Source organism: Tympanuchus pallidicinctus, unplaced genomic scaffold (genome assembly GCF_026119805.1).
Source record: "Tympanuchus pallidicinctus isolate F22 unplaced genomic scaffold, pur_lepc_1.0 scaffold33, whole genome shotgun sequence".
Classification (NCBI taxonomy): Eukaryota; Metazoa; Chordata; class Aves; order Galliformes; family Phasianidae; genus Tympanuchus; species Tympanuchus pallidicinctus.
The window spans coordinates 3,253,433-3,275,629 of NW_026294751.1; the positions used below are offsets into that span (position 1 = coordinate 3,253,433).

Consider the following 22,197-nt stretch of genomic DNA (forward strand, 5'->3'; position numbering starts at 1 on the left):
TTTAATTTCATTCCGCCGCTCCTCCCAAATCTCCTGCGCATTTTCTGCCCGGCTCCTCAGCCCTTGGCCTGAATAGCTCGGCACAAACTAGGCTGAAGCTCGCCTCCCCGCCCCTCGCTCTCCCCCCGCCCGGCCCGCACACAGCCAAACCCAGCGATGATCTCAGCCGCCCGCGCCCACCGAGGCGCCCCGAGCGCTGCCCCCGCCCAGACCCTTTAGCCCCGCCCACATCGTCGACCAGCCCCGCCCGTAACACAGCGGCCCCGCCTACATTCGCGTTAGCCACGCCTACTTTCGCCTTGTCCCCGCCCACTTCGCCGTTAGCCCCGCCCGCTTCAGCGCTAACCGCCCCCGAGTTCGACCGCGCTCCCACACCGTTGTCTCCGCCTCTTTTCTGTGACCGCCTCCAATCAGGTCACGCCCCCTGTTCTGGCTCCGCCCCCATTCCCGGCCCCGGGGCGCTGTGCGTTGTAGCGCGGGGCGGGGCGGGCAGCAGTCGCGCGGCGCGGGCGAGGCGAACGGCGGCGGTCCCGTCCCGGCGGCGGCAGCGGGCGAGGCGAGAGGCGGCGACGGTTGCAGCATGGCGCTGTCCGTGCCGGTCAATGGGCTGAAGGAGGGCGATAAGGAGCCCGTCATCGAGCTCTTCGTTAAGGTACGGTCCGGGCGCGGCTCGGGGCGCTCCGGCCGTTGGCCGCCCGTTCGCTCGCTCTCCCCGCCGCGCTCCTCCCGCCCCCAGCCGCCGTTCCCCGTCCTGGGCTGCGCGCCGGCAGCGCCGCGGGAGCGCGGGGCGGCGGCGGGTGACGCCCGTGGCGCCGCGCGGGGCGGCCGCGCACAAAGGGCCGGGATGGGCGGGGCGAGGCGGGCGGCCCCGTCGCTCCTATCGGCCCCGTCGGCCGTCGGAGCCCGAAGTAACGCGGCGCTTCCCGTCCTGCGGGGCGCGGCGGTGCCACTCCGCTGTTCCGTTCCGTCTCCGTTCCGGGAGATGAACGGTGCCCGCGTTCTTTCTGCTCCGGGCTGCTTTGAATAGAGCCGCCCCAGAAACAAAGCGCCTCGGTGCTCGCGTTGAACTTTCCGAACGGTGCCGTGACGCGGCGATGCGGCGCCTCCGGTTGTCGGGAAGCGTTCGGTGTCACCGCCGGGACCTGCAGCGAGGAGCCGCTGAATGGGAGCTCTGCTGGGTGGATGGGATCCTCAGCGGGTCGGGTGTTGCCCTTCTCGGGCTGTGAGTTTGCTGTGGGGTGTTCCGTGTGGGAAAGAAAGCAAAATCAGTTTTTAAGCAAAAAAGCCTGGATTCTGCTCGGTGTTGGACCAGCAGAGATGTTGGTGTCTATGAAAAGGAAAAAGCAGGGAACGTTTCTGTCACCTTTGGCTGAAACTTTACCAGCAAGGGTGTATGAGGGCTGCGCTCAGCAGGACCGGCCCATGCCATCTCCCTGGAGGAAGCCTTTCTGCAGCGCTGTGAGCTGCCTGCCTTCGGGACAAGGTTCAGGTTAGGAAGCATTTGGATTTGTTGGCCTTCGTGCTCTTCAGGTAAGGGTTGTTTCCCTGGAAAATCCTGCAGAGGAAGAACACCTCCACCCCAAAGCCGCCCCGGCAGTTGTTGCTGGGCGTTGCTGCTGTCCCACGCCGCACTGATGCTGTTCAGCCTTATGGCAGCAGTGGTTTTTGTTTGCTGTCCGTCTTGCCAAGCTCATCTCTCCATGCAAATGCAAGCGGCGTAATGAAAGGCGCTCACAGTGTCTTCCTTGAGGAGCGCTAGATTTTGGTTTAATCCCTTTCTGTCAATGGGAAGCACAGCGTCTGTGTTTGTTTCACAGCTTTCTGCTGGTTCCAGGAGCAGTCTGGCAGAGCCTGCAGTTACTGAGCGAGAGTTAGAAAGGGTTTGTTTGAAGTTCTCTGCATTGCACAGCATGTGGGCTCTCGGTTCTGCCCCAGCACTGTCAGCCAGCAGCTGTTCCAATGGGGCAGCAGAAGGACTTTGTGACCAAGGGAAGAAATCTGTGCCAAATGTCTGCAGCTGAAGAAGGGCAGCAACTGCGTGACCTGAGCAGAGGAGATGGCAGCAGGCGATGGTTAAAGCTGGGTGAGCAGAATTGTGAAGCAGGGGGAGCCTGGCTTCGTGCCCAAGGTGTGGGGGTTGCATGTTGTTAACCCTGTGGGGTGGGCACACCGTGAGCCTTCAGTCGTGGGTGTATGGGGCTGCTTTGGGCTGTCTGTTGTAAGTGGTGTTTTCATAGGCTGTGATGGAGGGCGTGCATAAGAAGGGGACTGAGGTAAGAAAACACTTTCTGTTATGGTGTTGGGATGGAGGTAATAAAGTGTTCCTTGGGCTCACGAGGAGCTGTTCCATGGGGCTGCCTGCGGCCCCTTTAAAACTAAGTGCAGATATTTTTCAAGTCTTTCCTCTGAGAGCTGGTAGGGGAACCCAGTGATGTGTCGGATTTCATTTTGTTTCCTCGTATGTGTGCATGTATTATTAATGGGAGGCTTGATGATATGCCCTGGTGGCATTGCAGAGCAGCGAAGACCACATTGCCACAAACTCAGGCGTTATGATCTGAATATAACGCACACAGCTCGCTTCCAATTGCAATTTAGGAAATCAAAGGTGGATTTTCACTGTAAATAACAAGCGTGCCCAATTGCTTTGGTCAAACAGGACAACTCATCTGTGGAAACCACAGGACGGAGCCTGTATACAAAGGAGGTGGGGATGGGAGCTGCCCGCAGCGCGGCCTTCGGCATCCCAGAGGGGAGGGAGGGATCGGTGCTGGTAATAGCAAGGTGACAGCAGGTGTGTGAGAAGGAAAACCCAACCAACAGGAAGTCTGTGGTCGTCTGTCTGCTGGCAGGAGGCACTGGGATGTAGTAGATGGAGGTGATGGCTAAGGAATACCCCATCTTCACCCATGCAGCGTGTGCGTACTCGTCAATTAATTAGACCTTGGGTATCTGGCAGCTTTCTATGGGCTGTTGTTGAGAAATTGGGCACCTGCTTTGAAAACCAGATAGTTTGCTCTGTAGAAAACAGCTGTGAATTCACATTTAATAAATATCCTTCACAAACTGCCAGCAGTTGTGAACCACACGGGCATTTGGCAGGTGAGATCTTTGTGTTGTGGGATGTAGTCCTGTTCACACTGAGCTCGTGGCAGGGGGGGATGCACACCAACGTGTGCTTTGTCTGAATTACAGCTCATCAATAGGAAGAAGCAGCAAAGCTGGAGGCACAGCATCGCTTCCCAGCAGTGCTCCTGTCAGGGGCAGACCTGTTGCTTGATAATCCTGTTAGGTGAGGCTCTTCCCTATGCACAAGATCACCTTTTGGAGGTTTTAATGCAACAACTTCAGCATCTGAGAACATCTCAGCCTGTCCAGTGAGTGCTTTGCTGTGTGCGTGCATCCCTGCTGCGTGGCCATTGGGGTATGCCCTGCGCCGGGCTGGAAGCTCCGGTGCCATGGTGAGGGATGCAGCTCCATGCCTGTGGGCTCGAGGGGAGAGGGGCTGCTTGTGACTGAGTGGAAATAACTGAGCATGAGAATCCTCTTAAAAGAGCTGGCCTGTTGGGAGGTGAAGATGGAGGTAAAGAGGTGAGGAACGGCTGCGTGGAGGTGTGGTAACCCCTCCTGTCTGCACTGGGCGCAGCCTGGTGTGGCGGAGGGGCTGTGGCTGGGCACAGAGCCGTGGCTCTGCAGCTCCTTCACCACCAGCTCGTGGATTCTGAGGGCTGCGTTGTCTCTGGGAGCCCAGCCAGGGAGTTCATTGGACTTTCAGCTGAACAGCAAGCAGGGCTCTGGTGGACTTCGCACCCAGGGGTTGCAAGCACAAACTGCAGTGCATGTCATAAAAAGAGAAGAGATCCGGGGGCTCCATTCTCTCCAATGCATGCATTTGGTCTCTCTCACACGAACCATTCTGTGCAGTGCAGCAACACCAGGCCTGCACTCTTCCGCACCAACACTTAACAGTTAAAACACCCCCAAACAGAACCACTTTGTCTCCATAGGAGCTTGAACAGGACCTTGACGTCAAGGGCTGTAAAAATTCTTTACTCGGAATGTTGTTCTTTTCCTCTAGAAGATAATGCTTAATTTCTTGAAGCTTGTTTTGATTTCTTTTTTTTTTTTTCCAGCTCAGGTCCAACCCAGTCTGATTTTTAGAGCTGAGAATGCAGTGTTTGTTTATGCAGAAGTTAAAAGCATAAGCTAAGCTGCTATTAATTACAGCCTTCTTTGTGTGCGAGTTCTCCAGGAGTTCAGCCTGATTCCTCGTATTGTTGGCCAGACAAAGGGCAAGGAGCTCTGTGTGAGGAGAGGAAATGACTGCGTTCTGTGCCCTGAATGTCCATATTAGGTATAAACTAAATATAGGAGTGTAATCCAGGGGTGAAGTCATATCTGTGTGTTTTCATGGGAAGAGCTAATGAGATCAGTCAGCGCTACTGGATCGCCTTCAGAGCTTTTTGGCTCCGTTCAAGAATGACTATTTTGGCTAGACTTTGGTCTGTGCTTTGGAGGGCTGCTATTTTTAAATGAAGGAAATAGATATATTTTTTTTTTTTGCGTGGTTTTGTCTAAAAATAAAGTGAAAGAAAGCACAAGTGGGTTGCTGTAATCCTTCGAACGGTGTTTTAGCTGCCCCGGTGTGACACGCTGTGCTGGATCCTAATGAGGTGAGGCAGCAACCTGGAGGAGGAAGCTTTGCTCTGCAAATGGGGATCTGGGATCCTGGTGCTGAGAGATGTGCACTCATGGATGGCGCTGGGAGCAGAAGCAACAGCAAGCAAGCCTCCCTGCAAACCTTCATGCTTTAGCAGCTCCAGAATCCAGATTCCGACTCCTGTTTCAGCCCAAGACGATGTTTTCTCCTTGCTGGAGCATTGGAGTGCCCTGTTAGCAGGGGGTACCGTTCAGAACTGCAGCTCTGCTTCAGTGAGTTTTGAGAATTTGAGCAATGTTTTCATTGCTAGGCAGTTCTCTTCCATGGCTATGGATGTTTTCTCTCTGGTTTGGTTTTCTGGCAGTTGGTTTTCAGCTGTGTTGCTGCTTTCACACGTCGGAACTCCCTGGTGATGGATTTTCTATAGAGAAACCTGTAGTGCTGAAGACTCAACAGCCTAATTGGCAGTTTCCTACTCAATATTGCAGGGATGTGTCATAGCAAATTTCAGTGGATTTGGACACGTTTGTCCTTATCTGGGTTTGTTACAGCTGAGTCACTTTGTTAAACATATTGAAAAGGGGTGGAAAAGGTGAGCTTGCTTATTTTTCCTACGTCAGATGAGGAGAAGCTCACGTGTGGGCTGTGTCGAATAACCCCACGTTGTTGCATTCATGCCATCAAGCTGATTTCTCCACTGAAGAAAGCGATGGACAGTATTTAATGCACGTTTTGAATTGATTCTCACAAAGGGTGACCATGGCATAATGTCTTTTCTCCCAAGATCATGAAGCACTTAATGAATTTCTACTGAATCGCGAAGTTACTTTCATACATCCTGAAAATCCCACAGCTTTTTTTTCCCCCCAAAAAAGCTCTGTGCTAAAAATCAGGTAGCGGTAAGAGCTGCACAAAGCCGCCCAAGACAAAACTGCTAATAATTAGGATAGTGGCATCACAAGGCTGAATGCAGCCTCGTCCTAAAATGGTCGCTGCTCTGCGCGTCGGCTGTGTGACACAGCGGTGATTGAGGAGCTGTTTGGATGGGCTGAGAGACGTTTCGGTTCGTGGTGTGCTGTCAGAGCTGTGGGCCTCGCAGGGAGCTCCGTCGGCTCATTCATTCATTCCTAAATGCTCGGGGGGTTGACGTGGATGTTGGCTGACGTGGGAATTGGTGAGAAACCAAGTGCCGATGACGCAGCTCACCAAGAGCCTTGGGTTGCTCTTCCCCTGGGTGGGGTGGGTGACGATCATCGTATGGAAACCACAAATTAATCATCGCAGTCTTTTGTATTGGCAGATGGTTCCAGGTACGAGCACAGCTAACCTGGTGGAGTGCTACCGAGCTTTAGGTTCCCATGGAAAGGTTGAAGAGAGGGGTTGTGCTCCTCGGTGCAGCTCGTATGGGGATCCCTTGTGCTGTCCCACTGCTCTGCCCCAGGTGCTGCCTGCCCACCCCTCCTCCTGCACATCTTATCTGCAAGCCTTGCCCTGCAAGCAGCACGGAATTCTGTTTATCCAGCTTGGTGAGATAAAGGCCGGAGCTGAGCTGGAAGGATTGAGGCTGATACTGCTGGGCTGTTCTCTGTGCTATGTGGGGAACGCTGGACCGCTCCTCTCTGCATTTCCACCCCTGGGCTTTGAGCTGCTGTGTGTTTTTCGCTTGGATCACTTTGTTATTCCCCCACAAACAGTTTCCTTTTAAAACACTGCTCCGTATGGGATTATTTGCTTATTTTTCGGATGAGCTCACTGCTCGTGAAGCATGCAGGAGCGATTGTTATCTGCTCTTTGGGGCCATGGGCACGCATCGTGCTGCTTTTCTCATGTCATCTTCCCAGCAGAGTATTTTCTTAGTTAACCTGAGATACGGATTGCTGAATTCAAGACCTGATCTTTTATTATTAAATATTTTTTAAGTCTGTTTGCTTGAACTTCCATCTATTGCAGTGGAGAAAATGGCTCTTGAGCGGCTCTTGCAGAGACATGGAGCAGCCCGTCGCCCTGCAGAAGAAGTCCATGCGTGTCCCAAGCAGCAATGCAGTGCCTTGGCAGCACAGTGCTGCTCCCAGTGACACAGCATGGAGGTCTGAGCAGCAGCTCCTGCTGCATCCAATGCAGGAAGATAGGAACGGGCCTCTTGGGCAAGCACTTACAAAGCAGAATCCCTTGCCTCAAGAGCATTGAAGCCAGAAGTTTCTTGGCGTTCTGACCGCATTCCTTTTCCAGTATGTGCTCAGAATAACTTGGGACTTTTTGGAGCAGAAGTGGGACAACCCTTTGAATGCAGATAGAAAAGTCTGTGCTTCGTTAAGCTGTTCAGTTGCAGCTTTGGAAATGCATTCTGTTTTGTTAAAGTTGCTGTTGGTTGGTGGGCTGTAATCCTTTCTTTTTTTTTTTTTCCTGATTCAAGCAATCTAAGCAGCCCATGATGCTCAAACAGAAGTAGATGCTGTCAAATTGCTTGGTCGTTTTGAATATTATGCTCACGATGGGAGAGAAGACAAGTTTCAGTACAAGTTGTTGTATTATGGCATAAATGTGTTTGACTTTTTTTGGTCCTCATTGGAATTGCCTTGGGATTGGCTTAGGAAAATGGGCTGTGCCATAAAGTCCCAACTGCTTTTTGTTCCCAAAGCAATTTTGCTTTGGGTTCCAGATGGCCCAAGACTTTGTTTGTAGCACAACGAACCGCAGCGCTCCTTGCATTGGAGAGTGCTTTATTTCAGCTGTGATCCTTCCATCTTCCCCTGGAAATAATACAATCCTGTGGTGATAAAGAAGACATGGGTGCAGGTGAGATGAGACCTCGGCAGCATGTGTTGTATTAGCTAGCTCTGCTGCCTGGCTTCGGTGTCAGAAGTGCTGAATTAAAGATGACTGAGCAGAGCTCTGTGTCCTTAAGGGTGGAACTGTGGGCTGAGCCTGGCGTCGTGCTTGCTCACAATTGAAGGCTGAGATAGGTTCTGTATCATAGAGTCATTTCTGCTTCACAGTGCAAATTAGTCTGGGAGGTAATATATATACATAGAGATAGGTATATAGATGGTGGAAGCAGGAATGCACTCGTTGTGCAGCAGCTCCCATCCTTAGTGGTTGTATGCACAGCAGAAAGCTGTGCGTTGAGCTGAGTGCCCAGGCTGGCTGCTCTCTCTCACCAGTTGGTGATGTATGCAAAGCAAAAAGCAAGCACAAAACCCAGCAACTTTCCTTCTTCAAATGTTCATTAGTGGAAGTGGCAAAGGTTTGAAGAAAAACAGCTGTACATCGCCCACAACAAAGCACGAATTGAGGGCGGCAGAAATTGGTTTGAATCCTCCTGTTCTGGTGGCAACTTCCCTGCTGAAAGGCATTGGAGTTTTTTAAAGGTAAAGGATCTTTTTGAGACACTTTGGATGAAAAGCTTTCTTCTTTCCCTGCCCTTTGGAAGCGCTGCTGCTCACTCTGACACTTGCACAGTCTGTGCTCTCCCCACTGGGGCCCCTCTCAGTGGCTGGGAACTGGCAGAGAGCTGGAGAAAAAGCAATTCCTTTGGTGAGTGCCCAAACCTTACTCTGCTCCTGTTTAAATGGATCTCCACCAGTCAGTGCCCAGGCTTTCAGCCCTTCCAGTCACCTGCCCTGCATTTCACATCGTTTGGTGCACTGTGTCAGAGGAGGGCAGTCAGTGTGTCCTACAGCACAGTCCCATGACAGCAGCAGAGGAGGAATCAGCACATGTCTAAAGCCCAGGTTGATTGAAATCATTCTTGGAAGCGTTCTGATAATAATCCACAAAATCCTGTAGTTTCTTTTTTTTTTATATACAGCAGCCTCAACTCCTGAACCAGGGCTCAGACTTTACAACAGGACTCAAGGTTTCCACTGTCTGCTTCCATCCCACTGAAAACTCAGATTTTCCAGCTCAGCTCTACACACTGCACTGTCAGGGCAGCGATGGGATGTGTGCCATGGCTGGCTGCCCTGGGGTTGCTCACTGCTGTTATACAATAACCTTTCTTGTGGCAGCATTTGTTGATAAGTTTCCTATTAAAAAATGTCTTTGGAATATGAGCAGCAAAGTTCCAGAGGGCACAGCTCTGTTCTTCCTTGTAACAGCCGTTGGTACAGCCAAGGTTTGGAGCTGCTGCTTGCAGTTGGCTCGCTGCAGTGCCATGCAGTGAGATGAGCAATGGACTGGAAGATGGCTGTAATTAATTACTGTGCCTGGGGGAAGACGAAGGAATCAATCCAACAAACGATGTTGGGAAACTGCTGTTGAATGTGTGGCTGCTCGGGGTGAATTGCACTGCAGTCATAGGTATATCTGCTACCAAAACAACGTGGTGGGAAGATCCAAGAGGAAAACACACAAATAAAATAACAGAGCCCCAATATGTGAAGTGTGTTATGTGCTCTGAGGGTGCTTGTCTTCGTGTGTTGCATAGGGATACCTTTGAGTGGTCTGTTCAGTGCTCTGGGAGCATTCCTGCTGTGTGCTCTGCTCTGTGGCAGAGCGAATGATGTGCAGGCAGCAATGTCCATGATTTGCTGCTGAGTCTGCCTCTACATGAAGAGCTTTGAGTACCTGTGTATGTGGCACTGTGGTGCCTTCTAACAGCTGTGATCTGTGCTCTCTCCTACAGGCTGGCAGCGATGGGGAAAGCATAGGAAACTGCCCTTTCTCACAGAGGCTCTTCATGATCCTTTGGCTGAAGGGAGTGGTGTTCAGTGTCACAACAGTTGACCTGAAGAGGTAAGGAATGCTTGGTGCATCTCAGGAGCAAGAGTACAGTGTTTGCATGGGGCTTCGGAGTCTTGCATGGCTTATTTGCTGAAACATTATAAAATCCTTAGAAAAACTAAGCAACAACCATGGTGTAAATGTTAGTGTCTGCAATTACATCATAGCCATAGAATGCTTTCAACCCCCTGCTGTGTGCAGGTCACCAACCAGCAGCCCAGGCTGCCCAGAGCCACATCCAGCCTGGCCTTGAATGCCTCCAGGGATGGGGATCCACAGCCTCCTTGGGCAACCTGTGCCAGTGCCTCACCACCTCTGGCTGAAAAACTTCCTCTGTTCTTCTTCTGCAAAGCTGATCAGTAATGTGAGGTCTCTGCAAGCAGAGCATTGCAGGTTGCAACTTTGATCCAGTAGCCAATGGATGCTGGATAACTGTCACAAATAATAACATGCAGCCACCCTTCTTTTTAAGGATATTAAGGTGAGGTTGGTTATCGTGCAATGGGAATATAGGAATGGCACAGTGCTGCATGTCACCTGAGCTGTAACTCCTGTATCCATGGGAGGAATACCTGAATGGGTGAGAGGGGAGAGATGGAAATGGAGGAATCTCAGTTTACTGAGGTTGGGTGTATTTTATTAGAAGTAGTAATGCCCCATTCAGCAGAGATCTGCTCCTCTCTGGTGGGAACAGCACAGCACCAGTGTGACGTCAGGGTCTGAACTCTCTGGAGAGAAGAAACTACTTGTGCACACAAAGCTTATTCTTGGAAATAAAGCCAATAGGAATGCAGCATTCTCTGAAGAACTGGGTGTAAAATGTGTGAATCCTGTTGGACTCTCTTCTTTTCTCTCTCTTCTTCTGTTGCTCTCTTCTTTTAATCTGGTTTTGAAGGGACTGACTTGGTTTGCTTTCACTTCAAGAAATAAAGCATCCTCCACTCTCCCCCTCCGTTTGGACTCTGACAATGCTGGTTTTCAGTTACCAGTATTACCTAATTCTCTGCCATAAGGCTGAGGCAGACCACTCCAACAGAGGATAAAAAAGAGCAGCTTTTGTCCATTGTTTGCAGCTTTAAGATGCTCTCTGGCCAACGTGGGGTATTACTGCAGATGTAATAATGGTTGGATGGGGAAAGCACCATTTGAGTGGAGAATGAGTGCAGGAATAGGTCAGATGAGCTCTGTATGTTGCACACTGAACATCTTCTGGTGAAGGATGGAGCACTGAGGCTGGTTCAGGTTTGAATAGAGGGTGATGTGAACTTTAATAAAGCTTTGGAAGAGGGAGAGACAAACAGAACTGTTCTGGATGGTTTCGTACCCCATTGCAGTGCATTGCAGAATGCCAACTGCTCCAGTTTTATGGTGGATTGTCCCCTTTTAGCATTACCAGAATGTGATAAGTGCTGGATAGGCTCTGATTTAGCACTTCCAATGTTGTCATATAAACTGATTTCACAAATCTATTGTTCAAGCTAATTACTGTGTTGGGTTTTTTTTATCCTGTTATAGGAAAGCAAACTTGAGAAGTGGATAGCAGTGTGCTTTTTGCATCTGAATTTATTTGGCTAGCCAGAAGGCAGCGTTCCCTTGCAGAGCATGCTTCAGCCTCAGTGTGACTTCTGCTCAAGGGTAAAAGCAGCTGTGTGCAGCTCCAAAGGTCAGGGCTGGATGTAACAGCTCACAAGTCAACAACTTGGGATGCTGGAAAAAATGAGTCTGGGTTCATTGACTTGGTGACATGTACTTTTCCCCTCCATACTTGCACTGAGCATCACACTGCACTCACAGAGAACATTTTGCAGCCCTCAGTCCTCCTGTGAGGACACAACATGGGCACATGGGCAAACAAAGTGGGAAGTGCAGCTCTGTCGAAGAAATAACGCGTTTCTTCCCTCCGTGTGCTCAGACAGAGCCTTTATTCTTTCCCTTCACAGAAGCAGCATTTCATCAGAGTTACAGTACATAAATCAGCCTGAGAGCATTGTTGGGCTTGTAGCAGCACTCAGGGCCGGGCTGCATTCAGTTGGGTTTCGAAATCCTATTTTAAACGTCTTGATTGTGTCATTTTTAGTTGGCAGATGAAGATTAAATAAAGAGATAAGTCAATATAAAAGACTGCCCAGGGCTGAGTGCACCTTCAGCAGTGTGAAATGCTGCTTAGGAACTGGTGGCAGCATTGGGTTTGGGTTTGTTTCCTGCTGATGCTCTCTTCACGTTGCTCTTTGGGCTCTCATTTCAGTACTGCCACAGTTATAAATCACAGTAGAGTTGGACATCATTGTGCATCACATGGGAGTTGGACCTGCTGACCCTTGGGGGACCTTTCCAACTCAGACAATTCTCTGATTGTGTCATATGTGGGGCTGGCTTTTGCCTGATCTTCAAGGAATTACTGAAACAATGAGTGCTGTTCTGGTTTGTGGCAAAGGCACAGCCTGCTTGTGGCTGTTCTGTAACCAAACAGTGATGCTAAGGAGTTTGCCCCTGTAGTTAGCTAGTGATAGCTGGGTGTCTAAGCCTGTGCTCCTACCTCAAACATCACTGCAAGCTTTGGGGCGGGTGCTATCTACCATGGCATTGCTTTGAGTGGGTAGAGAGCACTTTTTAACAGCCCAGTTTCATCTCTGAAGTGAACATCACTATAATATTCTTCATTCACGTTTGGCTGCTAAGGGAGATTACGCTTTCCCTTAGATTTCAAGGGTGATCCTTCACACTGCAGTAAGCCAGGGTTTGTTGCATGTCTGCTGGGGAGTCAGACCCAAACTGGGGAGTCAAACCCAGCGCTGGGGGCTGTGCTTTGTTAACCTCTGCTTTGTTTGAAAGCTGCACACAGTCCAAGTGGGGTGCTGCATGGGGCTCACGACATACCAGCCCTTGGGATGTGCACTCTGATTCTTTGGAAAATGAGGTTTGGGTTAGTTTATGGTTTTCTGGAGTTAGGTAGTGTTTTCTCGTAGTGTTGCTGTAAATCTGGTGGTCCTCCTGTGTTGGTTTTTAACATGACATCCCCTGTGAGGAATGTTATCTAGGCAAAATGCAGAACTGGAAGTGAGCCACAATGACTTCCTCTAATTGTTGTGGGTTACAGAGATATTTAATGTATTTAAATGAAGTGTTCAGCTAAAGTTAATGCTTTCACCGATGGCAAACCTCAAATCCTAAAAGTAAGAGGGCAGTGACAATTCGTGCTTTGTGGAAGCTTAAAAATTGACTGAAAATGGTTAATTCCTTGTATTAACATCTGACTTCTGCCACCTGGCTGAAAGCAGGGGATTTAATGGTCTTAAGAATGAAAATCCTTCTTCTTATTCAGTTTTTACACATACAGCCAAGTGCTCAGCCCTGCCCTAAGTGCTCCGTGACACCGTGTTCCATTGCTGCCTCCTTGCAGTGGGCAGGAGGGGAAAATTGTGGCAGGAGACCTTAATCTTGTAAGAAAAGCTGCATTTCCAGAACAGACCTGTTGCTGTGCTGCTTAACAGCATTTGAGTGCTGTCCCCAAAAGCTCTGCTTTCTCAGGCTGACCTCGTTTGTTACCAGCCTGCTTCCCTCTCCAGCCCCACTGCAGGAGGGAGAAGCCAATTCCTTATGGAGCAGAGAGCCTTTGTTTGGCTGGGGTTGGTACAACAGGAGCTGGAGCAAACCTTCCAGCAGCAAGAGACATCAGCAAAACCAGCAAGCGTTTGAGGCTTGGTTCTCTGTTTCCCTTGGGTCAAGTCATGGTATCATCCAGCATACATCCCCCTGTGCTGGTATGATGTGTAAATCATTCATATTTTTGCTGGAGGAAGCTTCAGGTGTGTTGTTTTTAAACATGATATTTAAAAATCACCTTGTCCAGAAACTGTGCACGCAGCTCATTCTTACACAGGGCTCTTTCAGGTTTGGTTGTTTGCAGTGGAGCTCTGTGCAGAGTGGGGGGGATTATCTCTGCCTGCAGATTACGCTATATATAAACTCTGCAGTCCAGATCTTGGAAAAGAGAAAGCATGCTGGGGGTGTAGTGCTGTGTATCTCCCTGTCCCAGCATGTCCAACGTTGTACCATTGGCTTGAAGAGAGAAAAAAAAGACGTCCAAAAGGTAGGAAGTGGCTTTTCTTAAGCACTTGAAATGAGTTGTTGGTAAGAAAGCATCAAACATCAATCGAGATGTAGGGTTGCTTTTGCAAAGAAAAATAGTGATGTGTTTTCTGAACTGCTAAGAAGCTGGGAACCTTCAGGAATGCTGTTAGATTGCAGCATGGAAAGGTGGGGTAGAATCATAGAATCACCAAGGTTGGAAAAGACCTAAAAGCTCATCCAGTCCAACCATTCACCAATAGCTCCCACTAAACCATGTCCCTCAACACAACATCCAGTCTTTTTTCTAATCCATTCTTATTTCTATATTCCTTTGTATTTCATCCCAGAAAACCAGCAGACCTTCAAAATTTGGCTCCAGGCACTCATCCACCCTTTATAACTTACAATGGTGAAGTGAAAACAGACGTGAACAAGATTGAAGAGTTCCTGGAAGAAGTTTTGGCTCCACCAAAGTAAGTGTTCAAATGAGAATTGTGTCACCTTAAATTAGATGGAATGGCCTCAGAGGGATTCCCTGCACTAATTAGGAACTTCTTTAGCATCCATAAATTGAAGATTAGGCTTTGGGAATAGTTTGGAGTTCTTTTACTCGTCAGCAGATGGACTGTGGATGATCACACAGAACTGATGATTACAAAATGCAAATGGAAAGTAATTTCCTAACTTATTCCTAATTTATATTGGACATGACAGCGAGTCCCAGAGGTAAGAGTGCTCAGTATTTGGAAATTGAAGACACTGAGCACTTTTTGAGCTCATGAAATTATACAGCAAAAGAGTGTGAAACGTGTGGGTCCTAAACTACAGCCAGTGGCAAAGTGCAGGCACTGCCTTTAGTGTGAAGGCCTTTCTCCTCTGTTAAAGGATCTGGAGCCCGTGATTTTCTGGGGCTATAGAATGTGAACTTGAGAAGAATTTCCTGCAAACAGAAAGCAGGCAGGAGTTCCATTCTTTGCCTCTTTGCTCCATTGTGTCACAGCTCTGCTGAAGGAGCCTTTTCTTGTTGCCTTGGGTCGCTTCAAATGCTGCTCGAGGCAAATGCTTGGTTCAGAAAGCAGCAATGTGCTTTTGTTTGCCTCTGAGATGTTGGGTTTAAAACCTTCCCTTATGGCAGCATGGGCTGTTTCTTACAAAATGCCATTTCCTACAAGCTGACACATGGTGACCATCATCCTGATTTTTGCTTTCTAGATACCTGAAACTTTCTCCAAAACACCCTGAGTCCTACACTGCTGGAATGGATATTTTTGCCAAATTTTCTGCATTTATCAAAAATTCCAGACCCGAGGCTAACGAAGGTAAGTCCCTGCAGTCAGCACTGTGCACACATTGCTTTGTTTTCTCAGTGTTATTTACAACCCATGCAATCTTTGCATTGCATTGAGTTGAAAAACAGCTGCTGCAGAAGGCGAGGAGGAAACAGTGAGTTTGACACAGAAGTATTCCAGCATTCCAGCATGTTCTGCCCTGGCAGTAAAGGGATGTGTTGTGGTGTGTGCAGATGTCAGGGTGGCAAATAGCTGTGTGTTTCTCTTGCTGAGAAATGCTTTTTGTTTCTGTGGGTTCTGCTGCCCTCTGCTGCTGTGTGTGCAGAACCTCCACGTCTTCTTGCTCAGTTCTGCCTTGGAGCTGAGCATGTGACATTAAAGAGATTATGTTTAAATGAATAGCTTAGCTTAATGCTAATTACTTTAAGCCAGTTAGGAAACGTCTTAAGAAACTGACATAAGCCACTTTTTAAACCAAAAATAAACATTCTTAGAGCAATTTTAAAGTGCTGCAAGCTCATGTGTAAACCAACTTTTAGATAACATGCATCTGTGTGGTATTTAAAGGGATTCCAGTTCTGTTTCAGTGTTCCAAGTCACCACAAGTGACTTCCAAGTCAGCAGCAGCAGTGGTGTTGTTACAGAATTTGTGCAAGGACCAGCAGTCCTTCACTGTGCCATCTGTTCTGGGGAGCACAGTGATGTGGGTTTTGGATTTTAGATCAGGTGTCACTATTCAAAAGATTAATTTGCTTTGAAATTTGCTTGCTGTAGTTTTTTCTTTAACTCCTTCCTCTGTAGGCTTAGAACGTGGCCTCTTGAAAACCCTCCAGAAATTGGATGAGTACCTGAACTCTCCTCTCCCTGACGAGATAGATGAGAACAGCATGGAGGATATTGCAGTTTCTACCCGCAAGTTTTTGGATGGCAATGAGATGACACTAGCAGACTGCAACCTGCTGCCCAAACTGCACATTGTGAAGGTAAATGGCCTGCGGGGTGTTGAGTGAGGGGGAAGCACTGTGGTCTGGGGCAAGCTGGAGTCCAACTCCTTCCAATCACGTGTAGGATCCCACCTTTAAGTGCAATATTAGCAGAAAAGAGTGATAGTAACAGTGCAGGGAGCTCAACTGGGGGTTGCACTCGATCAGGGAGTAACAACTGGGGGGGGGAAAGTCTGGAAAGCTGGAAGGGAAGTAGCAGAGTAAGTGCAGGAGAGGAGGTGGAGCTGTGTAATCACGGCTTGGTCTCTTCTCACTGCTTCCAGTGACCTTTGTACGTTTTGTACTGCAGATGGAGCCACAGATTAAGCTTCTGCCTGGGTGCAGGAGTGTTTACTTTGGTGAGGACAGAATTAAAGGCTGTGTGAGGCAGCGTGCTGTCGGGTCCGGGCATATCCCAGAGGGACGGGTTCTGCAGAACATGAATGTGTTGGAAGAGCAACAGAGCGAGAGAATGAGGAGAGATGGAGAAGTGCTCGGAGCGTGGCAGCTGGTAACTGAACCCTTCTGTTCCAGGTGGTGGCCAAAAAATATCGCAACTTTGAGATTCCCAAGGAAATGACGGGGATTTGGAGATACCTGACCAACGCTTACAGCAGGGATGAGTTCACCAACACCTGTCCTGGAGACAAAGAAATTGAAATAGCTTACAGTGATGTAGCCAAGAGACTCACTAAGTAAACAGCACTTGCAAAAAGAGACGACTTCTTGCGTATTCCGTAACAAAGCTTCTAACAGACTGCTCTTTTCATATAAGATAGCAATTGTTTTTTCTTTTTTTTTTTTTTTTTTTTTTTGCATGAACTTGCAGTTATTCAAAGTTTGGATAGACCAGGTACAGTAATTACCTAAAGTTTGCAGATTTAATTATAGGCTTGTTTTCCCTTACCTCTTTTCATGGCAAGTCGTATTATTAATGCAGTTATGTTACTATTGTTGTGGGGTATTGGGTTCTTCGGTATGAAGAGTTCTCTTGCCCCCATTCCTTTTATTTGCAAACATTTGGTCCCCATCTACAAATTGGTCTGGGATACTGTCTTTCTGTATGGTACAAGGAATATTTATGTATTTTGGAATTTATTGCTCTTCCAGAAGGTCTGTAACACAGTTGTCACATGTGCAACACATCGAGCTGTACCTGTTCGTCTATCCTGTTTTCATATAGAAGGGAACTTACTCTCCAGAAAAGCCATTTGAGAACTATTTGGCAATGCTTTTAAAATAGATTTATATATATATATATATATATATACATATTATGATTCTCTTGGATTTGAAATCACAGTCATGGAATTATTGAGAATGGACTCACACGTGAAGCTTGGATTTGAATGACCTCAAACATCAGGGAGTTTGAGTCCAGGCTCGTGCACTGCAGCCAGGAGCTCACGGTGCAGAGTTCACATTTAGTTGTGTCTTCAAGAACGTGGTGAGATCAAACAACAGCAAAGCAGTTGACAGCTCACACTTATCCCAAATTCTGAGTTGCAGCACGTGAATAGCTGTCAGGATGCCCTTTTAACATCACGAAACCAAAAGAATTGGATGCTTGCCATCTGTTCACCTTAAGCATTTCAAGTGGCTTTCTTTTCGGTAGTTCAGAGCCTTTATTTTGTATAGGTCTTTCTGGTGATATTTACTTACAGATCTTTGCTGTCAGAGGCAAAATGTGTCAACATCAGTGACGAGCAGCTGCTGCACGTGTGGGTAGCAGTGCAATGATGGGCGATGCAAAACTGAACGCTGAGAGCCCTTCGAGTCGGAGTCTTTCTGGGAACTTTTGTAAGCTGTTTGATGTTCTGTTTGTCCTAAAGAAAGCTGAAGTGACCTTTAAAGATAACACTTGCCTTAAATTATAGCGTTCCCTTTTCTGTGTTTTTAATCTGAAAGGATATCTGTTAGTTACTCCTGTAAAAAAGGGTGCGTGGAATCCAGTCCTGTACACTAAACTTACCTGAACTGCTTTCTGTGCATCTGGATTGCAGCTTTGCATGATCATAATCGTTGCACTACTATACCGAATCTTTTTACTGCAACACTGAGGAATAGCACTGCAATTTTTTTAAGAACCAATTTTCGAGTATTTCTAAAGTGGGGAAATAGTTTTCTTGTTTCAGATGAATGGTTTTGGTGCATGGAATAAACGGCTCGGTTATTTTTAAGAGACCACCATAAACGACTCCAAAGAACACTAGACCTATATGCCTATTTTTTTTGTAAAGCTACTTTTGTATTTAACTGATTTCAGAAGCTGGAAAGTGCTATTCCTGGTCGGTTGTCCTTGGAATATTTGCCATTCTGCAATAACACAAAGGCCCTCACACTTTTATACGCTATTATTTTTGGTAAGCCCAACTTTTCTAAGCATCCTGCTTTTGCTACTTTATCTACCCGTGACATTAGCTTGATGTAGAAGAGGTAGAGTGAGAGATGTGCATTTGTACACGTGGCTTGTGGTGCCTTGTCCTGCCTTCCTAGAGCTAGAACTGCAGTGTAAAGGCAATTAGAAGGCCTGTTACACATCCTTCTAGAAAACCATAGATACTCTTAGACCTTACTGTGACTTATTACAGGAGTGTTCAGGCACAGAAAGAAAATCCTGCAGAGCGACCTGGTTAGGAAGAATTAACTGTTGCCCTTTCTTAGTTGTGTTCTGATGTCACGTTCTCACCCCGAATGCAGTTTCTCAGCCATAATGATCCTTTGTAGGGGTTCAGTCTGTGCTGCAGTGTGAGATGTAGAAAAAAGGGATGACTTCTTTTGTCACATAACAGCATTTGTGTTGATGTAGAGTTGGAAAAGGTTGTTGTGGCGCTCCTTGCTCGTACGGTTAACCCTTCAAAACACAGAATAGGAAGGGATGCCATCAGTTTGTTACATTCTGAGCTCCCCTTTAAAGCCCCAGTCGGCCCTTGGTGCTGTCTGAGGCTCTTTCTGAGGCCATTGCACTCAGCACACCTGCATGCATGTCAGCATGGAGCAGCTCTGTGCAGCTGCTGTTGTGCGTGCTGCCTGCACCTCAACGCACACAACTGCCAAACCTGCTCAAGCAGCAGCGTGCTGCCTTGTAATGATAATATATTCTGATAATATATTCTCCCTGCTTTCCAGGCAATCTTCAGACCATTGTAATACGCTATATTCAGCATGAAGTGTTTTAATGATGCTGTCTGAACGCTTGTAAACAAAGCTGAGGCTCTTGCTGTAAGGAATGTATGCTTTATGTCCTCACAGCGCAGCGTTGAGCATTGGAGCCTTTCTTTTGGGGACGCAATTCAAGCAAGTGCCAGGTTGGTCATTCCAAAATGTGTGATAGCAGGGCCCAGTGTCCTCTTGGCTCCTTAGGCACAGCTGAGTGGTGCTGGGGCAGAAGCTGGCCATAAATCCCTTGTGGCTTCAGCAGAGCTCGGTGGGGCACAGTGCTGCTCTCCCCCAGGTGAGCTCTGTGCATCGCTGGGTGGTGCGAAGCCTTCGCGTCTGGTGTGGGCAGAGCGCTTTCATCTGGCCCCAATCAGCAGCCCGACATTAATTAAAAAAAAAAAAAAAAAAAAAACCCTTTCATAACTATGTAAATTCTTGACTTCTGTCAACTTGTTTACAATCTGATCTTTGAATGCATTTTTAATTTCATCAAACAGCAATTAATCTAGCCCTGTTTAAATTTAAAATGATGCTCCTAGCCCCTTCTGAAGCAGTTACCCTTTCAAGTAGGCATTCCAGTTTGCAAGTTGGCTGCATGTATTAGCATGCTGAGCAACTTGCTCTAATCCCAAGCTGAAACACTCTGAATTTTCCATTAAAACAGGTGACTTGTGTTCCCCGAACAGAAAACCCATCTGGTTTTGTGTGGGAGAACATAGGAGAGTACACGCATGATTTTCTTTCTTTTTCCTTTTAACAAAACTTTCCTTCTCCCAGAGATTCCCCTGCAACCCCAGCTGTGGGTTGACCGAGAGCCATGGGAGCTTCTGGAAGGTTCTGTGCTCCCTGCAGCTCTCCTGCCTGCCTGCAGCTCCTGCAGGTCTGTGTCAATGGCCCTCGTGGACAGGCGCAGCCACAGCTCTCCTACGTTTGCATTTTCCCATCAAATTGGTGGGTTTTTTTCCTGTGGCGGGCATGCCTGAACCCATGGAGAGCTGCATGTCGTTCCATGATAAGAGGAGAGATGTAATCGAGTTTTTATGCTAAAGTAGCAAATTAGCATTTCATATCAAAGGAGCACAGACATGAATAAATGGGAGATGCCTGCGCCAAACCCGCTGATGCCTATCTCAGTGGAGAACAAAAAGTGGCAAAGTGCAGTCAACAGTTTTTTTCCACCCTTTGCCACTCAGAGTACGATCTGAATGCAGCCCATTAACATTTTTTTCTCTTTTTTTTTTCAGAAGAAAGCTTTATCCCCAGTGCAAAATGTTTAATCTGCCTCAGAACCCGTGCCACTAACTTATGCTGTGTTCATAGAGGGAGGGGGGGAGCAGAGCAGGATGGGTTACGGAGGCTCCCAGCACAGGGCATGGGGAATACTTGAAGAGTTGATCCGATCTGTTGTAGTTTGCTTCTGTCCTTCACTCTCTGGAACATCTTTTACAGATATCCCAGTGTACTGCTGGCAGCTATTGTTAAAAATAAAATTATATTTTCACTACCAAGCAGATCTTTCTGTTGTTATTGAGGACTTGTGGTGTGCGTAAGCTGGGACGTGAACGCGGTGCCCTGAACTCCTGGGTCTGAGTGGATTCAGCTCTCAATCTTTGTTTTTTCAGTGCTGCTGTGACTTCAGGAGGAATGCGCTCTGCTGCTCACGTTCCTGCTGGCTGCAGTGGCTCTTAGCAGAGCAGTAGAACAAGTTGAGTATTCTCCTACAGAAACTTGGAGGAGGTTTGTGTCCCCCCTCCGTTTCCCACATTCTTATGGGGAAACTCTTAAGAATTTAAATGTGAGTGTCTTGTTGCTCTCCAGGATACCACATTTTCAAAGTTAAACTCAAAGAATTGATGACCGTGACAATTGTAATGGATTTTCAGTATTATTTCCAACTTTCTTGCACCCGAGTCACCACCTCGAGAGCTGAATTCGTGTCTGCAGACATCACAGACTGTGACTTTCAGTGCTCTTAGCCCACGTTTCAGCCCTTACTGCCTTGTGCTTTGTAGGTATGTCTGAGCTGGTTGTGGTCAACACTGGGTGCCCCTGTCTGGGTGTAGGTGGGTGCATGGAGCAGAGACCAGCAGCCAGGGGTGGAACTTGGGAGCATCGTCCCATCATCGCTTGTCTTGTGAGCGTCTGAGCTTCATTCAAGTCTGATTTTTTTCCCTTTTGAAAGGAAACCTGTGGAATCCAGATGACGTCCCAGAGCCCATGGTCTGCAATGCCATATTGAGTGAGAGCATGTGCAGGTAAGGAAGGCGCATGAAGGAAGTGGAGCCATTAAGCCCTTGGTGGGATTCCATCCCTGTGGCACCGTATGGATGTGCTGACAGCAGGGGTTGTGATCAGAGCAGGGTTTTGCAGTGAGATCTGCAGGCCTTGGGTTTGCTCACATGCACACAGAACCACACGGAGCACGAGGTGGGAGAACAAGGTCCTCATGTTACACACACACACTGAGAGGGGATGGGGTTGAGCTATGAAGATGTTAGTGCTAAATATTCCGTCTAATTATAACGTGCTGCTTCCAATTAACTGATGGCCTTCATGCTTTTCACTGGAAACTGTTTTAAGACCTTTCATGTGACACGTTTCGCGTGACCTTTTATGGCAAAGAGGTGGAACCGATCCGTTTTCATAACACTTCAGTAATATTAATTGCAGCATGGAAAAATCCAGAAACAGTTTTCTCATTATTTCTTCAAACCAACAAAATGCAGCTGGAAAAGGCCAAGGAAACCCTGCAGAGTCCTCCTTGGTGTAGGAATAAAGCAGCTTGTCTGAGGGCAGCTGAGATTCCTATGGAAGGAGAAAGGAAAACGGGCAAACCTTTGTGTTGAGTGGGATGGAAAGGGAACTGGTTGGAGGTGGTTGCCCGAGGGCTTTTGGACACTCGTTACAAGGAAGGCTGAGCATGAGCTGAGTGTCTGAATGTCTTTGCAGTCTCCAAGTCTCCAGGAGAAAGGGCGGATGCAGTGACTCACAGATTGGGGCTGTGTTTGACTGTAGTGGTTCCCAAAGTGCTCTGTGAGTCACAGGCTTGGGATGGTGATGGGTCCATGGCAGCATTGGGTCTGGGAAGGCAGCGGGTCCTTGGCAATGGGTCTATGGTGATGGGTCTGGGATGGTGATGGGTCCAGGATGGCATTGGGTCTGGGATGGTGATGGTAGTTTTCATCCAACCTAAAGCAGGAAATGGTACTGGAAAAGGATGAACGGTTCACAGTGATTTGACGTTGCAATCCCAGGCATCTGGGAGCTGCTGCCATAGGGCTTCACTTCAGTGCATTCTCTGCAACAGCAGGAT

At 47.9% G+C, this 22,197-nt stretch overlaps 1 protein-coding gene and 1 long non-coding RNA gene across 2 annotated transcripts; both read left to right on the top strand.

The window, feature by feature from the left end:
- The first annotated feature begins 489 nt into the window (after positions 1-489).
- On the top strand, positions 490-20,392 carry CLIC4 (chloride intracellular channel 4). Its single transcript, XM_052698610.1, has 6 exons — positions 490-652; positions 9,285-9,394; positions 13,801-13,926; positions 14,666-14,772; positions 15,544-15,725; positions 16,260-20,392. The coding sequence occupies exons 1-6, from the start codon at positions 581-583 to the stop codon at positions 16,422-16,424; spliced, it is 762 nt and encodes a 253-aa protein (XP_052554570.1). The 5' UTR covers positions 490-580; the 3' UTR covers positions 16,425-20,392.
- On the top strand, positions 1,537-4,556 carry LOC128088264 (uncharacterized). The gene is made up of 2 exons (XR_008210198.1): positions 1,537-2,083; positions 4,134-4,556. It is a non-coding gene; the product is annotated as an uncharacterized LOC128088264 (long non-coding RNA).
- Positions 20,393-22,197: the final 1,805 nt, after the last annotated feature.

Bases quoted from the DNA above. Each gene is read 5' to 3' on its own strand.
- CLIC4 (XM_052698610.1), top strand. From the start codon at position 581: ATGGCGCTGTCCGTGCCGGTCAATGGGCTGAAGGAGGGCGATAAGGAG. The intron at 653-9,284 runs GTACGGTCCGGG...TCTCTCCTACAG, and splicing joins TCATCGAGCTCTTCGTTAAG to GCTGGCAGCGATGGGGAAAG. The intron at 9,395-13,800 runs GTAAGGAATGCT...ATTTCATCCCAG, and splicing joins ACAACAGTTGACCTGAAGAG to AAAACCAGCAGACCTTCAAA.